The sequence below is a fragment of the Motacilla alba genome, chromosome Z, assembly GCF_015832195.1.
Source record: "Motacilla alba alba isolate MOTALB_02 chromosome Z, Motacilla_alba_V1.0_pri, whole genome shotgun sequence".
NCBI classification, from domain to species: Eukaryota; Metazoa; Chordata; class Aves; order Passeriformes; family Motacillidae; genus Motacilla; species Motacilla alba.
The window spans coordinates 22,802,443-22,824,234 of NC_052046.1; the positions used below are offsets into that span (position 1 = coordinate 22,802,443).

Below are 21,792 nucleotides of genomic sequence, written 5' to 3' on the forward strand. Positions count from 1 at the left end.
CTGAGTTTAATCCGCTTTGGAATCTCTGAACTGAAGAACCCAGAGTTTAAACACTTGTGGTCTGTGTGGATTTGAAACTCCCACTACCGGTCCTTGTTGGCCTCTCATCGTACTTTCTGACAAAGACTACTAGCAATGTACCCAAAACTGTTCCATGCTTTCCTTAACAAACACTTAATGAGCATGAAGTTACACAGAGAATCCTGTTAAACTTGTGCCACCCTATTGCAGACAGGTCTGGATGGAAGGGCTGATGGTGATAGAACCACTGACAGGGCTCCTATCTGTGTGCTAGAGTTTGGCACACAAGGACATGCAGTCCATGTGTGTAGCCATGTTTGTAATCCTGGGGCCAGAGACACCCAAATGACAAAGAGGCAACTGAATCACAAAACACTTAAAGTCAAAATGAAAGATTACTTGACAAATGAAAAACATATAATGTCAAGCACTACCAGGGGATCCAGAATCTAACCACAGGTTAGGGCTGTCCTAAATGTAGGAACATTGAACCATTTCCAAGGTTATTGGAAAGTTATTAAGGGACAATTTGTTTTCCTGCCTACCTGCTCCTTTGGCAGCCTACCACAGGCCCTGCTCCAGTTAGACCCCAAGGCTGTGTCTCTCTCATAACATTAACCTTAGCATGATGGAGGGGTCAGAGGACCATTTCTCCAGCCCAGCCCTTCCATGGGCAGTCCCTTTGGAGCTCCACCCCAAGAAGACCCATAGGTTTCATGTCTCTCAACTATAAATAAGCTGAGGTTTGCAGTGGGGAAGTAGTGCTTTTGGTAAGAAAAGGGGAAAAAAACCCCTGCCAATTCTAAGTTTGAGGAGGTTAAGCAGTATTTTTGCCAGCAGGTTTCCAGCTGAATGTTTTAACTCTTTCAGCTTACTGTCTTTGTCAGCTACAGGCAGTGGACTCAATTTTGCTTCAAGCTGGGTTATTATGTGGGAAGATCCTGGTTGAACATATGGTGTAAAGAACACCCTAGGATCCCAAGCTGCTGCTTCTGAATCCAGTGCTCTCCCATCTTCCAGTGCATTGCAATTCATGTATGAGCTCATCTACATCGAGCGGAACTGCTGCAAGGAACTTTTTTTGGCACAGAGCAGTCAGAATGAGTCAGCCATCCAGCCATGGACGGGATCAGTGACGGCCCTTGTGATAATTGCATACTGTGGTTAGCAGAGGCAAGAAGGATGATGCAGTACTTCTTTTTGTGTTAGTGTTCCCTCCTAAAGTGTTGTTTTTGCGGGGTGGGGTGCAGAGATACTGGAAAGTTTGGCGATGTATCTGCTGGCAAGTTTCAAATAAGGGACTACTGGCTGCCATCATCAAAGCAGTTACCGGATGTTGATCCACTAGTCCTGGCTAAACTCAATAGCATAAAAAGGCAGTTATATTTTGTCTGCAGGACTATAGTTAGGAAAAGAAGTATAGTCCGAATAGCTAGATTTGGATCTAAGGAATGCAGTGTTTATTTGGACACATCTTCAAAAGCCACAACAAGGTACTGCACCAAAGCCACAGGTCTGGGCTGCCAGATTTTGGCATTCAGGACAGTGATAAAAATAAAAAATCCCTGTCTTTCTTTGCAGCTATGCATTCTTGCTATTTCTTCAAGCAAACAAGGGAGTCAGAGCACAGTGAGTACACGTACAAACAAAGTAAGCTGTGTTTGGTATTCAGCAATGCTTATTGAGTAATTTTGGGCATAGAGCCCATGGTAATGAATGGAAAACTTTGATCAGGACATCTGTGGCCTGCCCAAATAATTTCATGGGACCTACAAATCTGCCAGAAACATCACTCGATGGCCCTATTAACTAGGGATGTTGAAGTCTTTCTTGATTGTGTACATTCTTCAAGCACACTCATGAACTAGGAGTCATTGATTTTTATTGGATAGAAAATTCAGAAATTCAAGGACATCTGAGCCCTTAAGTTTACCCTTCACATTTATCCTGCTTCACTGGGAAAAAACTTTAATGAGTCTGTCTGGATGATGGAAAGATGAATGTTGAGAGCATTGAGTCAGAGTGTGGACTGAACTTCCAGCAAACATACTCTCAGTTCCAGCTTAACTGAACTTACATTAAAAATAGTTTGGGGGGTTTTTAGCTATAGATTATGGTCTGGGCAATTCTGTGATTCCAAATTGTTTTCTTGATGTTGTTCATCAGTGTGCAATTATCCAGGAAAATAGTCAGTTCTTGGACAATCATAATTTTTCCCCTTTTCCCTTGTGTATGTAGTAAGAGGAGCCTTTTTTTAAAAGGCTGTGAACATTGTAACTGCCAGCACAAGAGCCATGAAAGCGCTGCTGCCCTGTAGGTGGCCTCTATAGATGTACTGAATTTTCACTTTAATTCCTGTCCTATTTGCTTTGTTTTTAAATATGCTGTTTTACAAGTCAGACTTGGTGGAAAAAGCACTGTCTGAAATAATCCCAAAGTGGCTATTAGTTGGTCTAGTCATTCCCCGCAGCCCCAGCAGTGACATGTTGTAGAAACAAAGTCATTCTGCCTTTTCAGTTCTGTTTTGACTTTACTCTATAATGAAGAGAGCATGGTCATGGTATGTTAAACAACTGGATAAGGGCAACATATACATTACCATCACTCTGCTTCTAACTAAAGCTCCAAAACTAATATAGTGGAGAAGTCTAGCTAGAAATTTACTGACAGTTTTCTTTTGCCATAAATTCAGCATTAGGAAAAAAAAAAATCCAGAACAGCTGAAATGGCATAGCGTTTGAGTAAAAAATAGACATATTTATAATATCAAAGGAGACTTATGAAAATATCCCAGCTGGATTTTGAAAAATGTAGGAGGGAATAGAGTAGAACAATTGCATTTCTGTTTATGTTTGCCCTAGAAAGTAGCCCACTGTGAAGAAACATTTAGGAATGTGAATGATTGAGAGATTGTCTCTTAGAGGCAGCAGGTATAAGATGTCTGAAATTCCTTTGAGTTATAATTGCTTGTTAACAACAGGATTTTTTGGTAATTATTTCTGCCCACAGTACACAAGAATGTAATGTGCATTGCTTTACATGGAGAACTTTTTAGAATTCACCTTTTTCTGTATTTACTTTGTGATAAAGAAAAGACCGCGGTATATGAAAAAGGAATTTTTAAAAAGGAATTTTAAAAAATTATTATTCCAACACTCTAAAATGGAGAGAATTTTCTTACAAAAGTAAGAGTTTCTATACAAATGTTTATTCTTTTTATAGCATTAAGTGCAATTGCAAGAATTCATCTTCCTGGCAATAAAGACTCAGTGTAGTGTTAAGAGGCAAGTATAATTATTAACCCACAAATATCATTGAGGATTTTTTGTATTATGCAGGGAATAATGCATTTCAGATTTAACTTGTGACAAAATATGTGTTGAATGTGTGGACCTAATCCAAACCCCAAATCCAAACAAAGCAAGCTCCTATATTGTCTAAGTTTGTTGTATTTTTAAATTTTATATTTTGAGACTGTGGTTCTAAATACCAATCTTAAATTTGCTTAGTATCTTATTTTTTCAGAGGCCATGGGGATGCTCAGACCTTGCTATCACAACATTGTTTAACAACAATTCATTTCAGAGCCTTTAGCAGTGTAAGCATCATAAGGTGCGAGCAAAAGCAGACTTTTTAACAACAGTCACTATCCATCCTTCTGCTTAATATTATTTAATGACATTTTTTTGATGATATGTTCAAATAAAGTAATGACCTCTTTTTAAATGCAAATTCTGGTTTTATCTATAGTTTATTTTCATTGTGCTTGTCATAAATGTACTGCTGATGCATGAAAATACAAGAAAATATTTAGGAACACTTGGTTTATCTAAAATATTATCCAGGTAATAAGTGACTACACTGATAATCATCAAAATTCTAGATATAGCAGAGATCTGGCATTGTTTAGGTCCATAACTGTCAGCCCCAAATGCACACACAACTGCAGTGCACCTGTAGCACCATTTCCTTCCACTCCTGTCTTAGGAGCTGATTACTGCTTAGATCTCTCTGTATTATCAAAGGAAAAGTCAGAATAATTCCACTCAAGGCCATAGATTCAAGTGATTGCAGTGCTCATGAAAGGTCTTTGCCCATGAGCCGCCGTAAGAAGATTCAGAATTAATTAATGATTAAGTCACATCCATGTGTCTTAGTTGCCCATGTGAAAAGGTGGAGAGGACAGCATATTGTGAGAAATACAGATAGGGCAGTGCTTGGAAAAGTTCTGTTCGGGGCGTTGGTCACTCAACCCGAGCGCAGTCATGATTCCAGTTTGTTTTATAAACTGGCCCAGTCAAGCTGTAGAGCAGAATTAAATACTCCTGTTTATCATACAAACTGGAATGATTGTTGTAGTTCAGGGAAAACTCTTTGATTATTGTTCACTGGTTAAGTTATATTTGTAGTGGAATCATGGCTTATTTTGAACATTAATCTGAAAATATGAGAAGATGACAACTGTTACTCTATATCACTGCTGGAAGAGGAGAAAGTTACTCTCTCAGCTGATAACTCTGAATCAGCTGAGTTACTGTCTCAGCTAATAACTAGTTTTTAAATATATGCATATTGCAAACATTCTATTCTTGCTTAATGTTGTTTTTGTTTTTTTCATTGTGTGTTTATCTTTAAAAAAAAAGTTATCTATATATTACTCTAGAGAAAGTTAGCAAACATGCATTTATTCTTTGAACTTCAGTCTCTGAACAGACCTGCAGAATAGACCTTAGGAGCTGTCATTAATAAAATTTACTGCATTGAAAATGTTATGATCTCCATTTTCTCATCCTTCTGCTCAAAAACTTGGAATGAAAGTTTTAAAGAAAGAATAAATTACAGCTATAAACCGTATAAAGAAATATGTTTAAGATAGAATTTTCTTTTGGTAGACCCATAGTAAAGCCCACAGAGACAGAGAGCCCAGTAAATTTAGGAGATTTCTGTATTTTTAAAATGGGCCCATATTTAAGTTTACATTACTGCTTAGGAATCAACTTCCAAAAGGCCATAACAGTGGCTACTGTTCTTTCCCTTAGGGTCCAGACAAGGAAATCCAATGTTTTCTGGTCAGCAGTAGGAATTCCACTTTGTAATCTGACACTCTTCATTCCTCTCCTCTCAAAGGCAGTAAACCAAAAACTTAAAGGCAGAACAGATTTTCAGATCATGTAGCTATGTAGCATTTGTAAATCCTCACTCACATTTAATGATTTGTTGGCATGTACAAACCGAAAACTTCATGGCCTGGCCTTTCTCTTATCAGTTCCTGCTCTCATCATTGTCTAGTTATGCACGTTTCACTGAGAATTCATGTTTTTACATTTTCTGATTTCAGCCCTATTGTTCCAAACTCATGAGTAATAAAAAGTCGTAGAAGAGACAGGATCTTCATAGTGGGAGGCTGATACAGCTTGACTGTAGCCAACAGAGCTGTGTTTGTTCATACCAATAAGAATTCAGTAATTAGAAAGATATTAGTCCCTTTTTTCTATTTTTTAATATCTGGTCTCTAGCAAGCATGTGGTGGTGGCATGCTTCCGCATATGTATGCAGTGGTAACAATTGGATCTTTTCATGCTCAGAGTGAGTAACTCAGTTCTAGTCAGTCTGTAATTTCTTTCTGACAGGCTCGTTATTTCTCTGCCGATGCTATGGTTATGGTTAAGGGCAGCTGTACAATTTTAAAACACAATTTTTCTGTAAGCACAGTATGTCTCTTCAAGCACACTTCTGTCCTAATGGCGCATAAGGCTGCTCATCCAATGACCATGGCTGCATCAGTTGTAGAATATCAGTTTGAGAGAACATCAGTTTGAAAGAACAAACATCTTGACACACAGTTTTACTTGCTGTTATCATCTCTGTTTATTTACCTTTCTGTGATGGATATGTATTTTTACAACAGTAATTGCAAAGTATCTGGACTCTGGACTAGGAAAATTATCTAGTTGCTTTGGCTGCTTGTTCTCATTAAGGATTTGTTCAAGTTCATGCTGGTGTCAGCATGCCCTCTGACTTCATTGGAAGACCTCAGTGCTATTTGAAAAAATCAGATTATTTTCAAGCATCATACAAACTGCAAACTCAGTTGGAACTGCGTAAACTTCCGTAAGACTTGTTTGTAGCAGGAACAAATGAAGTAAGGACAGCAGTTAGGAAATCTGTTTGCTGTTCGTGCTTTTAATATATGTGCTGCACTTTACATACATTGAGCCTCCTTAGTCACTTCTGAGATTAATCTGTTAAAGATCCTTTTGAAGAGATAAGTATTTTTGGAACATTTCTTAAAACTGATATTTTCTGGACTTTCAGAAGAAATTCTGAGAAGTCCACTCCTGCAGCTAGTACAAATTTCTGGGTAAAATAATAGCAAGGCTTTGGTGAATTCTACACTTTTGAGTTTGAGTACTTACCTATAGCTGACACCTCTGGTATATGACTTTTAGCTTCGGTCTGTACCCAAACAGTGACAGAAACTATGAATGTAAATTAGAAAAATAAAAGCCTGTACATTTACATATGTTTACCGTAAGGAGGTTGCAACAGTAAATTCCAGCACAATGATTTTGTGCTTCTAGGATGTGATGAGGGTATTTTTCATTGTCACTCTTAGTGAATTGTGTACATCTGAAGTTTATGCATTGCCTTCAAAGCAGAGAGTGATTTAGAAGAGAATGCATTTACTACATTTACTGTTCTTCATAGATCCAACAACTACAACTCAGACTTTCTGCATACCCTTTTGAAATTAGCTGCTGGGAGGAAGGAACACTGGCAACAGTGTTAAGGAAGTGCAATTTCAGGCTCTGCACTCCCTTAATTAGAAACCTGAGACTCATGGTTAATGATGATTAATGTTCCGTTCTATTTTGCTAGTTCTTCCTTGCGGGAAAAGATCACATAAAACAAGTACTTTCAAATAACTGTTGATATTAATGAATTTATTTTTAAAAGAAAAGTTATTTCTACATATGTTGCTAACAAATTAAGAATAAAATTCTTATCCAAGAGTGTGTCATTTAACTAAACCTGACAAACACAACTGTACCTAACTGTTGTAGCTGCCTCTCTTTCCCACACTGGTGTTTTATTTTTTTTAAACTTCAAAGTCTCCAAATTCCTCCTGATTGATGCATTGATTTTTTAGCAATGTCTTTGTTGTGTACTGCAATCATACAAGTGCTAATATCCTTGAGGAATCTGGCAGGACTGTGGGACTCTTCCAGCCATAATTGCATCTTATCATAAATGTGATGAAATTGGCAACTTGAGATGCATTGACAGAATGTGCTGCTGGTGAGGGTGATACCAACTTTCTCCATTGACTTATGAGGCTAAGGGTCATTCTTTTATGCATTCTTTACTGTCTCTGGTATGGAGTTTTTTAGTGCAGTTCTGGAAGATGTTAGAGACAAAAATGCCTTATATATTTAAATAAAGAAATAGTGTAATCAGGGGAAAAAACAACAGGAAATCCTAATTACATAGTTAAAATTGCTAGCATGATGAATTATGATCAGTGACACTGAATTTCAATGTTATAGTTGAAGTTTATTAGTTTGAACATTATGAGAAAAATAAAGAAATATAAAGATGCTGAATGTAGTTCAACTTACTGTACAACCATGTTAACCCAGGTCTTGGATTTACGTATTCAGTTATTTCCAAGTTATTTTAGCTGAACGCTTTATTATGTTTGTTTTTCTTTTTCATGTTCTAAATGCAGAATAATTCCACTGAAAATCAATTTGTGGGGCTAAGGACATTTCAGGTGATTCACTACATGCCTAAATGTGTAACCTCCTTATATTTATCCAGCTTTTTGAATCTGGATCTGTGCCTCAAGCCGTGGTTATCACTTGTTCAAATTCTGGCACAGACCATCCACTTCTCTGGTAATAAATACGGTTTTCCCAAGTATGGGGGTAAAAACGCCTGATTTTTGTTCTTGTGAGTTACTGCACTTTTCTTCTTCCTCTGTATTTATATAAGAAAAGTAAGATACCTGTCATTTAAATTATCTAACAGACCGGTGACTTGCAAAATATTTATTCACTGGATTTTATTTTTTATGACCAGACTATGAGGAATAAAACAGTGTTTCCTCTTTGGTTGTTTTTTAAAGAGAGACTGATTCACTTATTATGTTTAGAATAGGACCGATAGAGATTCAGGGCCACTATCATTCTTTAATTATTATGACAGATGAGAAATAAAAAGGTGCGTCTTATTTGTTTTCACTGCATGTACTCTGTGCTTCCTGAAGACCACTTGGCCTACAATCACTTAAAAAAATACCATGATTTGGCTCTGAGTCACATGTTTTGATTGAAATCAGATAGCCAAAACCACAAGAATCTTAACTTGTTAGAAACAGTGACTGTTCCAAATGTGTGAATCCAGAAGACTGGCATACACATGGTAAGTAAAGGATGCACATAAAAGCTCCTGATATACCCTCAACTTTGGGTTTTATTAATTTTGCTGCTGTTACATCACTTGGAAACCATGGGCACCTTGCCATACAAGGCTAGGGTTTTTTGTTTGCTGTTTCAAGGCCAGAATATATACTCTGCATATTAACAGTGACTTCAGCCCTAATTTTCAATGTCAGAAGTTGGTCAGAAACTGCTTCATGGAACCATTCCTTAATGACCTTACACCTTGACTTTCTTCCTGCAGCACTAGAAAAGACTGTGTACTGTGTCCTGGACATGCTGTGAATTCCCCAACACAACAACAAAGCATCACTTTGTCAAAAGAAAGAGGTGTAATTCTTCTTAGTTTACTAAATTATACTTTAAAATTTTCTACTTTAGGGTTTTCTGCAAGTGCTACAATTGTTGCAACAATTTGTAATGAAATGTGACTCCCAGGAAAGATCATCAGCTGAATTAATTTTGATGTTAAAATATGAGCTGTGCTTACTTGTCATTCAGTGACTTTGCAAATGTACCCACCAATTTCTTGTGTAACTGTCCCCTGAATACCACATAAGAAAAATCTAGGAAAAAAAAATCTTAAGAGAAACAGTACCAGTTGAAATTTGTAATTTTGTTAAAATGTATTCAACTAGGAAACCCCCATCTTTTAGAGATTTCTATGAAAACCTTTGAACCTTATATGAAACCCCCATCTTTTAAAGGTTTCTGTGGGATAGTTAGACAGCCTTATTATTGCATGGGGGCCACCATGTATATTTTGTCTGTTTAGTACTATATTGTGAACTACTGTTGATGTAATTATTGAATTTGGCTATGATACCAAGCTCTAAGATGTAGGCAATCACTCAGTAAGATCTTATACACTGAAACAGCAATTTCTATTATTTCGGCTTTGAATATTACAATTTTATTTATTCACTACCTCTTTATGGATATTTTGCAACTACAGGAAAACATGCACTAATAACTATGTAATACTCTTGGTCAATATGTGCCTTATTTTTCTCCATAATTAGTTCTTACTTTCTCTTTCCTTTTCTCTTAAGTAGCTCTATAATTATCATCATTAACAATGTTTACTTTTAATCATTTGTGGTATTTTAATTCTCAGCTCTTACTTATTTTTCCTAATTATTCTCAATAATTGCAATGTCCTTGCAACATCAGTATTGTTTCTGTCCAAGTTATTGTTTTGATTCCATCTTATCTGCTCAAATAAGGAAAGCATGAATTCCTAGGACTAATCACTATAATGTTTCATTACTGTTTTCTCCAGCTAATTATTTTCATTTGTGTTTTAATATAGATCATTCATCACTTCTTAAACAGCTAATTTAGTTCTTTCAAAGACGAAAACATAAAAATGCAATTTAAAGTTTCCTACTTACACACAACAGAGTTAAAGATGAAGTATAACTTAGTGTATGAGAGAGTCTTTGAGAAATAAAAGGCTGTTGTTGTGCTTCTACGTGTGTGATCCAAGGCATCTGTCTTTAACAAGGATAGATACTGTGGAAACAAGTTTTATGCTGCAGTCAGAATTGACCATTATCAGGGAATAACATTATTTGATTATTTTGCAGAGACAAGGCAATTGACTCATCAGCAGACAGGGTTATCACTGAACGTACACAAACCAATAGAAGAGAAATTTACACACCGTATAGCGAGATGGTGCAGTGTTTGCAGTGTAGATGACTTTAAGAGCTGTGAAAAGTAAGTGTAATTTTCCATGAGGACCACCAACCTATTTAAAGATAGTGATTCAAATTCTGAGTTTTTATGATGTGACTAGTAGAATCCTGAGTTGGAGATCCCAGCAAATCTCTCATGCTAACATGCAGATATGCACCTAAAGGGTTAATGAGCAATACGGTAAAAGGAGTTGTTATGAAAATTACGATCTTTAATTTAAAGGAAAACTAACACTAGTGAAAAATGTGTGTTTTAGCAAAGGGCTGGATCCCTAAAGAAATTCAGCAGCCTGTTGTCCAGAATCCTCAACCTCCAGCAAAAGCCTTTTTAGCAAAAGCTCCTAAACAGGTCTCCTGTACTTATATCGGGCATGATTTTCACATTCTTTTAAAGTTGATATAGAGATATCATATCAAACAAAGTGATGGATTCATGTTTCAGTGAATAATTGGAGAAAGAAAATTCTTCCTACAGGAGAATACCTTAAGTCCATCAGCAGGGTTTTCACTGTCATCAAATTTATTTTTTAAGTTTTCTTTTAGCCATCATTCTGGCGAACACAAGTCTTTACTGATGCAACCTTGTGAGGTCAATTACATGGAATTTAAAGCCAAAACACTAGATGAACTTTTTGTGCCTTAATTATACATACAAGCTCTTATTAAGCTGAAATACAAAGTCCGAGTATTACTTTACAGAAATGCCATTTTATAATGAAAAGGCAGAATATTTTCAAAGAAGCTTCATGCAGAACTATGATCTTTCTGAAGACAGCTCAGTGGGTTATGTAAAAAGAGAGCGTTTATTGCATTTGTTTGGCTTAACAGTCTTATCCAAAAAAAGGTTTCATTACTGTGTCATTAAGAGCTTCAGATACTGGAGCAATTGTTAGTGTGCTGACACAAATTTGGGGTTTCTTAATAGATTCCTTTTTGAGTTCTGAAAAAGTTCTGAAGTTATATGTTTTCTTCTATGTAGGGTAAAATCAGCCAGTTTGTTTGCTGGTTTTAACCCAGTAATGCCCCACTCGTCATCGTTTATTCAGTATATATATTCTTTGAAAGCATGTATTATTAAGGGTCACTTAAATTTAGTGTTGTGTCCTGCAATGAACAATGAAATCTGATTTCAAAAGTGTTGTTTTTTTAAGAATTGTGGTTAAACCTCTTTGTACCTGTTCCATTTTTTTTCCTGCTGAAATTCAGAACACATGGCCTTGTGCTGAGGAAGTTAACATAATACTCCGTAGTTTGCCCCATTACAAGGAAATTGCTACATTGCAATTTTTAGTACATAATTGTGATTAGTTATTGACGAAGAAAAGCTGGTGTCAGTTAGTATGCAGGCCATATAAAAAATACACGCTTCAACCTTAAAAAGCATTTTTCCAATTCACAAATATTTTCTTTTAGCAAGATCCAGGTTACCCCAGGTTATGTAGACTGTATGTGATCCTTCACATTAAAAGATCATCCCCAAATTATTGTCAGTATGTATGTGCATATCTTTAGTTCTTGGTAAGAGACATGAACTTGTGTGCCCGCAGGCTTCTTAAGACATCTGAATCTCTTTAATCTGTCACATGTCAGATTAGTGCTTTTGTGAGGCCATTCACATAAACATGATGTAGTCCTACAGGATGTGTTAATGCTGTCAGAGGTTTTTTCAAAGAGAGTATGTCTGACTTGTAAGATTATAAATTAAAATTCCTATTTGATGGGTGTTTCAGGTATTCTATAGCTAAAATTGTCTTTATGTTATTATTTTTTTCTTTTTAAATGATGTATGATGTGCTAACTACCTTCTGGAAAACTTAAATACATTATGCTAATGAAGATGTTGGTGTACAATATGCCCTCCAAAGATTAGGGGCCTTTTTTTTTTGAGTGTATTGGGATAGGTTGTGGCAAGGTCCAAGCAGATGGTAAAAGAGTTACTTCTCAGGAAGCTTAAATTTAAACATACAACAACTCCTTTTGTATTTTGTTTTTGTTTTTAATTTATTTTCAGAGTTCTAGATAAACCAAAATATATAGTGCTGGCAAAAGTCTGACACTGCATGGTTTCACTGCAATGTGGCTTTACAATCAGTAAGCCTGAAAACAGAAGGTAAAGGTTTCTCAGGGAGAAACAATGATCAAGGTTGAAAGTGTGATTCAAGACTCCATGGTTTACCCTGAGAATTCTATCCTTCTTTTACAGTGCCTGGAATGCTTATTTAACCTATTTTGGAGATGGTTGTGATAATTTCATAATATCAGTATTAGAAGTAGGAAGAGTTTCAATACATTTGTGATAGGAGCAGGAAAGGAAAGCAGTGAAACTAGAGCCACACGAGACAAGACAGGGATGTCAAAAACATCCTAAAAGATTAGAGATATTACAGATAGCTGACAAGATGACAAGGATAAACTACTAATTCACACTTCTGTGCTGGAGGGCATAATTATATCTTCTGTAAGGACAGTTTTATCAGAGTGTAAGGTGTGGGAATGCGGCAGTCTACAGGATAAACAAAGCAAAGGGGAATCCAACAAAAACCAAACTAGACCACAACAAAGGGGAATCCAACAAAAAACAATCTGCATCATTGTTTGTTCCTTCTTTGGATCTTGGCAATGTCATGATCAGTGTGTAAAATCCTGATCACCCAGATAAGCATAAAATATGTTAAGAATCCACTTCCTATCCTTGAATGTGGGGAATGTGTAGAAATTAGCTCAAAACCAGCACAAACTGCCAGCGGGAGTAGTGGGTGTCTATAACTGCTCTGATTTGTGCTGCTCTTGCTGTGGTGCCTAGGAAACTTCAATGTAATCATGTCTGAATTATCCCTAAGTCAGAATTCCTAGAAATACCAATTTTAATTCTGAAAAAGGTTATTAGCAGTTATTATATAACTGGGAATATGGAGTAAGAAGACTTTTTCACTGAATTTCTTTGGATAGTTTGGGTGAATCTTCCTAGTTCTTAAGCAAAGTTTTCAAGTGTAAAATTGCTTTGAAAAACTTGGCAATGTTACAATCTTTGAGATTTATCTCTAATGATGTTTACACTGATGAATGAAACATTAAACATTTTTGAGATATATAATTCCTAGAAATAGCACTAGGGTATTTCCTTTTATAATTTGTAACATAGCCAGTGGAACTGTAGGATATTTTGGAAAAAGTCCTAGAAAATGCCTCATTTGTGGATGAATAAGCTAGTAGTTAAAGAAGGTATCAGAGTTGCTTTTTTCAACTGGATATATGAGTTGATTGAGTAATTTAAAATGTTTTATGTGTAGTAGCTTTCTCAGTCATTTGAATGTGTACAATTTCTCTCAGCACTCCTGAGGATATTAGAAGAGAAACAGATTATCATAGCTGGTTATTAATGTGGGAATTTCAATAATTAAATATCTTATTTAAAACCCAATCTCTTTAACTATTTATACCTAATGGATGTCTTGGTTTGTTCAGTTGAAAGGATACTGATAATTTAAATTCCCATTAATTACTGCATCAAAGTGCACTTTAAAATATTCTCTATCCTACAGCGCCAAATTATGGGAAAGGAGATAAAATAGCTGTTACTGCTGTTGTGTCAGGCAGCATTTATTTGGCTAGACAGCTTTTTTTTTACATACTAGTTACAATAATATGTGTTTCAAAAATAGAGATTAGGCACAGTGATAAATCTGGATCCCTTCAGTGAATCTGAGTGTCTGCATTCAATTAAAGCCTTCTTAAAATACAGTGGTAGATTCTTCTATTATATTATATTGGCTGAGTCGCAAATTAGTTTAACAATTAATGTCCCCAAAACACCCAGCTTGGTTCAGAGATGGAATGTGAGACCCCAGAATACTCAGCCAGGGTCAACAGATATCTCAGACACCCACCACAGGCCTTTGTCTCTTCTCATGTTGCTTTCTTTTTAAAGGCCTCAGACTCTGAGACACTGTTTTAGCTGACTTTTTTAAAATTTGTTTTTATTTTGATGAATGCCTGCTGCTGCCTTGCATTGGTCTGTATGTCTGGAAGAGTGCTTTCTTCATTGCTTTCCCACAGAGGCTTAAGCAGCCCTGTCCTTCACCCCTTTCACTTATTCTTCATATCTAAATAGGTTATTAGACTAGCTTTCCTGAGTCACCCTCAACTTCTTTCTCCTGTAGAGATGAAAATCTCAAGATATGTCTCTGGATATATTGGAATTAAGTAATCAGTTCAGATTCAGTATGATTTAAGACAGCTCCCAGTCTTTCCTTCCAAATCTTCTTCCTATTTTCTTTCTCTCTGCAGACATCTCCATGCTTTCTGCTACTCAGCACTGATCTTTCCCTAGATCATGACATGCTGGTAAGTCTAGATGCTGCACATTGATTCTGTACATAACAACTTTGAGGTAATAATTTTTCTTTACGTATGGCTACAATTCTAACATTAACTTTATTTTTGACCTGAGCTATAAAGTTCTTTTCCTCTGAAATCTATACATTCAATATAGTATTGCTGTTATCCACTGTGGATGCTCTTGCATCTTTTTTATTATCTACACCATAGAGTGATCATTTTGAATGACCTTTTTAGCTTAACCGCAGCCTCTTCTCATTTCTCGTTTGCTCCTGAAGTCTCCAGTATGAACAGATGGGTTTTCCCATTCTTCAAATGTCTTGTCTTCTTTTATTTATTTTTTAATCCCTACTGTCACTATGCAGCTGTACAGTAGAGACATCAAATTCTTTCTGCAACATCATGTATGGGTTGACACTAGAGCAATGAACTACTGAGAAATTAAATGTCATAGCTAAGTGCTTACAAAACTGAAATTTCTGAAGCTGCAAACAAAACCAAGTGTTACTTGAGAAAGACACATTCTCTTGAAGATTTATTTCATATAAAATTTATATGTTTTACATCTTACTTTTCTTTTGGGTAGAAGAACAAAAAACCCACAATAAAATAGCACCCATGTCCCAACTCAATTTCCTCACTCTTCCAGAGCTGAGTCTTCCCTTTTATATATTTCCCACCATCTTCTGCCTATTAACTCCTCTTTTCCCATTTTCCTTGGAGTTCCTGGGACAAGTTCCAAATGCAGCATTTTCTTTAACATTATTTTACTCAAAAAGATTCTTCCCTGTTTGTTTCTGTAGTCAGATCATTCATTTGAATAGAATATTAATATTTATTCCATTCCTCCACAGTGAGAAGATGTTGGTACAACAGCCACTTAAAAATAAAACCAAAATATCAACAAAAAGAAACAGAAGAGTAAGTGCGATGAGGGAACAAATCTAGTATGAATATATCTGAAGCTTAAGAAGTTTTGATTTATATGCTCTTAAGCCCAGCTACTAATTCCAGTATATGCACATGATATTCACGTTGTTCATTAGCATTTTGTAGGCTCTATATAGAATTTTTTGTATCTTATCCAATATTTTAATAGTTTCCAGTGACTATTCACAGGCTAAGTGAGAACATAATTTTGAGCCAAATAGTGTCTGTTTTTCTTTCAAACCTGTATGTTATTTGCTAGTTATTTGGATGTCGTAGTCTCTTTGGTTGTACTTTCTGATATCCTGTTTTGTCTACACTGTCTATATTCTATTCTTACAACCTTCAGAGAATGTTTTTTGGGCCACATCCAAGGCTGTATTTGTTCAGGTGAACTTCAGGGTAAAATAATCCTTCATTCTAACAGTCCATGGAGAATTTAAATTGATCAAGCAAAATGAGATCACTTATTTCTATCTGTGGTTATAAGTAAACCAATATTTAGGGAGGAAAACTGACTAAACAAATTAATGCCTATGAAGTTAATACTTGGAAAGATCTGTGAGCAAAAGTAAAAAACATTATATCATATTTTTTATCTCTTAAATTACTTAATCCAAAGTGTGCTTGTTTGACGTCTCTGTTTCCTGTTTGGATAACGTGTATGTGCTAAGTTCTGGTGATGAGTTATTTGTTTGTGCAGTTGGGCTTAAGAAAAGCTAAATAAAAATGTTTAGAGCTGCACATCAAAGACAATATAGTAATTAGTTAGCATTAAAACCCCACTACTTAGATAGAAGGAAATACCAAGTTCCTCGCACCAATTCCAAATAAAAAAGTGTCAAAATTAAGAAAAATTTTATGCAATGCTTAGATCTGCCAGGGTCACAATCCTTGGCCTTCAGACTACATCAGGGTATTTCAGTGTGCTACTTCCTACCTCTTTGTGAAAACTGCTTGTTAGTGGCAGTTTTTCTGAGTCATAGACTTGTTCAGCCCCACAAGCTGATGCACTGTGCTTGCCACACATGTTTTCTTTTTAGCATCCAGGTAGTATACTAAAAAGTACCTGTAACAATATGTGCTGTGGATCAGACAGGATCCAATGGGGTCAGACTATCTGTTAGCCCAAATGAAAATGTTCTAAGACATGGTTGCCCTTTGTGTTACATGCAGAGCTGTAAGTCAGTAATAAGTTTCTTTAAAATTTTATCAGTGTTCCATGGGTTATCATTTGCTTATCATTAGGTGTCATCTTTCCCATTAGTAATTACTTTATCCAGTGGCTAAGCATGCACATTACCATTTACTGATAGCAGCACTGTGTAATTGTCCCTATTGTGTATTTTTAAATAGCAAACAGTTTTTAAACAATTAATGGAGGAGAAAGAAAAAAATGCTGCTGGCAACCATCACAACATCACTCTTTATATCCAGTCTGTTAATTGCTGTGAGACTTAACTGTGATTTGGACACATGTGGGTGTCTATGTTTAAAAGGTGACTTCATATATGGGAATGCTTTAATAATTCTTTCCCTTCATTCCAGCTAAGCTTTATTAAATCAATTAGCATTTAACTTTATCTTTTTAAGAGTTAATAGATATACCTTTTAAAAAGCTAATAGTGAGAAAACTGGTGTTCGCTATGCACATATTTGCAATGCAGACTTTGTACTTTTTAGTTTCACATTGTTGTTGTTGAATCATGGTTCTATCTTTTTGAAATAGCGTGGAGCATGTATCTATTTCAGAAAAAAAAGTAATTCAAAAGTAGCAGACATACATATTTGTGGGTATTAGCTCAAAGTGCACTCCAAAACTGGAATGCAAAAGGCCTCATAGCTTTCTGAAAACTAATATGACTAATACGTTAACTTTGTGTTTTTGAATAATGTTGTCAGTATGCTACTTGTGTGAAGTCTCTAGGGTTAAAATATTCTTTAAAGAGTTGTTTATTTTTGGACAGACCTATTGAGTTGTCTCCTATTGTATGTTAAAGTAGCTGCTCTCAAAGGTCACAGAAAGTTCAGCTTTACAAAGACACCCTTATTTTGTAGAAAATTAATTTTCAGATTCTCTAATGGGAACTTTCAAAAATGTCTCTAATAAAACTTTTTTTAGAATGTTTCGTTTGATGACTTGTCCAGAAAAAGAAAAGTAATGTAAGGACAGAAGTTTGGACAATAATCAGACATGAAAGCATATGCTCCATTATCAGTAAGTGTAGAGAGCTGTATAAGTTTTTCTTGGTTTTGCCATAGGAACATAATTCTTGGAGTTTTGTATTTGTTTTTTCTTCCTCAACCTATGTACCTGGGAGAACATTTTCTGGCTTTTGGTTTTCTGAGCAGCAGACACCAATGAAAAAAGCACAGATCCAGCAACTGGGTCCAGTCAGATGGAATGTGATCTTGCAGAGTTGAAGACTTTGGAGTCCCAAGGAGTCAACAGGATCAGCCTGCACTGATTGCTCTGTATCACAGCAGTAAAAGGATAATTTAGTCAAAAGCCATAGCTTCAAGTAAATGCAGTGTTTGTGAAAGATACTGTTCCAATAGCAGTGAAAAGACAACTCCTTACTTTTTCTCAGGAGGACAGCTTTAGCTGCAGCAAATCAAGTTTTGCAGTGGTGTAGCACTTCGTTTATGTCTCTGAAATACCAAAAGTGATTTATTTTATTGACCAACTTAGCAGCTGGTTGTATCTGTTGCAACAGCCAGTTCCAATCTAGCAAGTGAAGCTGACACTGAGATGAGCTGTATGAAGTTAGACACCTGTCATCCACTTACAACGAGCAGCATATTACACAAGGGTGCAACAGTGTGGGATAGCAGAGACATGCCGAGACATGTCCAAGCCTAAACCTTAATTTTCCCTGTAGATGCTTTAAATGAGTGTCACTGCTTGTCGACACATATGTGCTTGGCATAAGACATCTCAAGGTACTTTAAAAATTAAGTTCTGGAAAAGCCTGGGTCATCAGAGTGTTGCTTTGAAACTGGAAGAGTGTTAAATATGATTTTAAAGAGTTATTGGTGGGAAATTGCTTGTTCTGAGGGGAAAAAAGTTTGAAAACAGAAGCATTGTAGGCTTTTTAGACATTCTCTTGCAATATAAATTGTATTTCTGAAGGTGTACACCAAGAGGAATTTTTGGATAGGAGGAGTTGCTGTTTACCATTCAGTGCATCCACTATGGCTAGGCCCGGTGGGGTAGACTGTGACGCGACATGCAATAGGCAATACCGGGCCTGACACAGCCAGTTCGTGCTGCCCGGTCCGTTCTCAGCCTATGTGTCGGACAGGGCAGATGGAGAACCCCTCCAGCATGGCGGGGCAGCGATTATTTGGGGTATTTCCAGAGCCTCTCTCCCCGGCTGTGATAGCGACTGGGGCACGCCAGCCCGCCCATGGCCGCGGTGAGTCCACGCCCCAGCACGGCTCCCGCCCGGCCCCGCTCTGGGCGCTTCCCCGCGGCCGGCGGTGTGCGAGCGGGGGACGTCAGTCGTCAGTGTGAGGGGCCGGTCCTGGGCAGGGCTGGGCGTCCCGTCCCTCCCCGCCCTCGCCGCGGTTCCCTCCCTCCGGCTGGGGGCGGCAGGGTCGGCCCACGCCGGGATCCCATTCCTCCTCCCTCGGTGCATGGTCGAGGCGGGAGCGAAGGAGGGTGAGCCCGGCGGGGCGCGGGCCGGAGGCGGCGGTGAGAGCGGAGCCCCAGCGCGGAGGAGCCGCCTCTGCCCGGCAGCGGTGAGGCAGCGGCACCACTGAATTTGTGCGGGGTTTGGGAGGACGGGAGGGAGGACCGGGACCGTTGGCTGCGCTTCCATTCATTGCACGAGCGGCGGCCGGGCTGCTGCTTCTCCTGGGCCAGGGCTGTAGCCTTAGGGACAGGCCGGGGAACAGCCGCGGCGGGACGGGGCACAGCGCGGAGGTGGCGGCAGAACGGGGCTGTGGCGCCGGCGGGAGCCGCCCGGCGACCGCCGGGGCAGCGGCGGAGCGGGACGGCACCCGGGCGCCTTCCCCACGGGGAGCGCGGCGGGGACCCAGGGCGCGACCCGGCGAGGCGCCCGCTGCCGCCAGGCTGCCTCCTTCCCAGGCTACCTCCTTCCCTCGCTCCCTCCTTCCCCGCTCCCCACCCTCCCGCGCGGCGGTCCTGCCGAGCAGCCGCTCCCGGCGGGACGCAGCTCTCTCCGGCCAGCGGGCGGGGGTCCGCGGCGCCTGGCCGCGCTCAGCGCACACGTCCGGCACCGCGGGGCGGCGGGGCGGCCGCGCTCCCTCCTCACCGTAAGGAGCGGGGCGGGGCCGGGGGGGCACCGCCCGTCGGGGGGCCCCGGTCGGCTTCGTGCGGGATGGGTAGCGGGTGGCGGGCTGCCCCGGCCTTCCCCCTGGCCCGGGCACCTGCAGCCTCTCCCCGGGGGCACGGGAGCTTCTTGACTTTCCGCGAGCTGCCTCTGAGTGCGACGGTTCAGAGCTCATCTGGGTGCCTTCACATCGCTGACGAGTTCTTCATATTCGTGTTTCTGGGACCAGATTTTGAGGGAGGGATGTGTGTGTATGTGTGTGTGTATTTTAGTTTTTAGGGCCCTTCAGGGAAAGGCCGGAAGTAGGTGACAGAGGTTAACGGTGCACTTTTTTGGTAGTTTAGGTGTCACTCCAAAGGCACTCAGTAACACACCGGTGAGATTGGATCCCATAATTCAGAAGTTGTGAGTGCATTGGAGCAATAAAACAGCATGGGTTGGCAGTGCCGTGTCCAGACAAGTGCACACGCTGCCAGTACCTGGTGGCAGAGCAGCAGCGTTGCACCATCATAGTGAGTTTACACCAAGCCAGAACTAAGCGGACGACATGCTGCGAATGTGTGCATCCTAACGAGAGATGTATAAGTAGGAATAAATGAGCATAATTACAGAGCTCTATCTGATCTCATCCAGAAGAAAATATTATATACGTTAATAGCAAGTTTTGGCTTTCTTAGGGAAACATTTTTAGGCACCATTAGAGATTCCTTAATAAAGATGTCTCCTTGGTCCCAGTCCTGCGTGGGCTCTGACTGCTCAAGATTATACCTGCAAGGGGCTCTATTGCTTTCAGTGGGTTTGCTTTGGTCACAGAAACGTTATGCTCCTTATAGTAATTCATGTAAACCTAAACTTATGCTGTGCACAAAGAGTGGCTAACTGGGAAATGTCAGTGACATTACATTTTATTTTTTCGGAATCAAACATACCACAAAAATATAAGGTCTCTGGGATCTTCTTGAGTATTCTGTCCATGGTCATGCATTGTTAGGTCAGGGTATAGGCAGGCTGGTGAGATAGCTGTTAATGAGAAGGTTTGATCTCAGACAGGGTTTCATGGGAACGTTGCTCAGTTTTTCATTCCATGTGCTAGTTGCAGCCACTCCAGCTTTAATCACATCACTGCTTTCTTCACAGGATTGCTCCCTCTGAGTCATGCAGTGGGTTTAATCAGTGTGGAGGAAATTGCCCACTTTATCTTTTTTTTAGTAAATCGTCTGTTTTTGTTAAGCATTCTGGGAAATGTTTGCATGATGATGTACCCACATGTCAGGCAAGTAGTAATAGTGTGTCATTTTCTTTTCTGACTGTAAATCCCTGGGAATGGATGCAGCATTACTGTGTAAGAATGTTACAGTTATTTTTATTACTTATTTAATCAAAGCATCGTTCCTCTACATCTTCTAAGACAGTCTTGATTGTGCTGGGCTGGTGAGTTAGGATGAAAAGTATGGCTGGCAAAGACTGAAAGGAGGCCAATAATTGCCACAATCCTTTTTCGCGTTCTAGCTTGTAGCTGTGAAGTTTGCTTGTGGTGTTCTGTAATACAGTAGGACAGTGACTTATTAACTGCTATGTGTTGTTGCATCAGCACAACCTGACTGAGCTGCAGGTGACTGTTTAGTTGGCAACCAGGGCAAGAAACCTGGTGTTTTATTTTGCATATGGTGTAGACATTGCTGTTTCAATAATAATTACATGAAAAGGAAGATTGATTATTTTCCTGAGTGTGTTGGAGAACAGAATTATTATTCATCAAAATTTGTGTTTCCAGAAGATTCTACTCTGTTAGACATTCAGTACCCATTGGAGGGCTCCCCAGTAAAAGAGAAGTGGTGGTTGCAAGGCAGGGGATGTGTTGAACACAGGATGGCAGCTCCTAGCTAATGTAAGATTTCTGCAAATCAGAAGGAAAAAAAAATCAGGCAAGAAAACAATTTCTAGGAATTTTACCCTCAGCATCTTAGACCTAGCTTGTTACAAGACGAAAAGGAAAGAGTCTCTCCACATAGAAATAGCCCCTGGTGAAGCTGCTGTGTGCCTCAGAGGTGTTTGTTAGCTCTGAGG

At 38.8% G+C, this 21,792-nt stretch overlaps 2 protein-coding genes across 6 annotated transcripts in view; both read left to right on the top strand.

The window, feature by feature from the left end:
- ARSB (arylsulfatase B) overlaps positions 1-21,792 on the top strand; it is a 98,539-nt gene that overhangs the window by 63,534 nt on the left and 13,213 nt on the right. Inside the window, exons 7-8 of one of the 2 annotated variants that reach the window (XM_038124156.1) lie at positions 14,450-14,506; positions 15,355-15,395. The exons of the other annotated variant lie outside the window; for it this stretch is intronic. Coding sequence (XP_037980084.1) covers positions 14,450-14,481 — 32 coding nt within the window. The 3' untranslated portion in view covers positions 14,482-14,506; positions 15,355-15,395. Of the gene's footprint in view, positions 1-14,449; positions 14,507-15,354; positions 15,396-21,792 lie in introns of those variants that run through there. 2 annotated transcript variants of the gene reach the window in all.
- LHFPL2 (LHFPL tetraspan subfamily member 2) overlaps positions 18,510-21,792 on the top strand; it is a 121,768-nt gene continuing 118,485 nt past the window's right edge. For all 4 annotated transcript variants that reach the window (XM_038124163.1, XM_038124164.1, XM_038124161.1 and 1 more), the window contains exon 1: positions 18,510-19,171. The gene's annotated coding sequence lies outside the window, so the exon portion shown is untranslated. The remainder of the gene's footprint in view (positions 19,172-21,792) is intronic.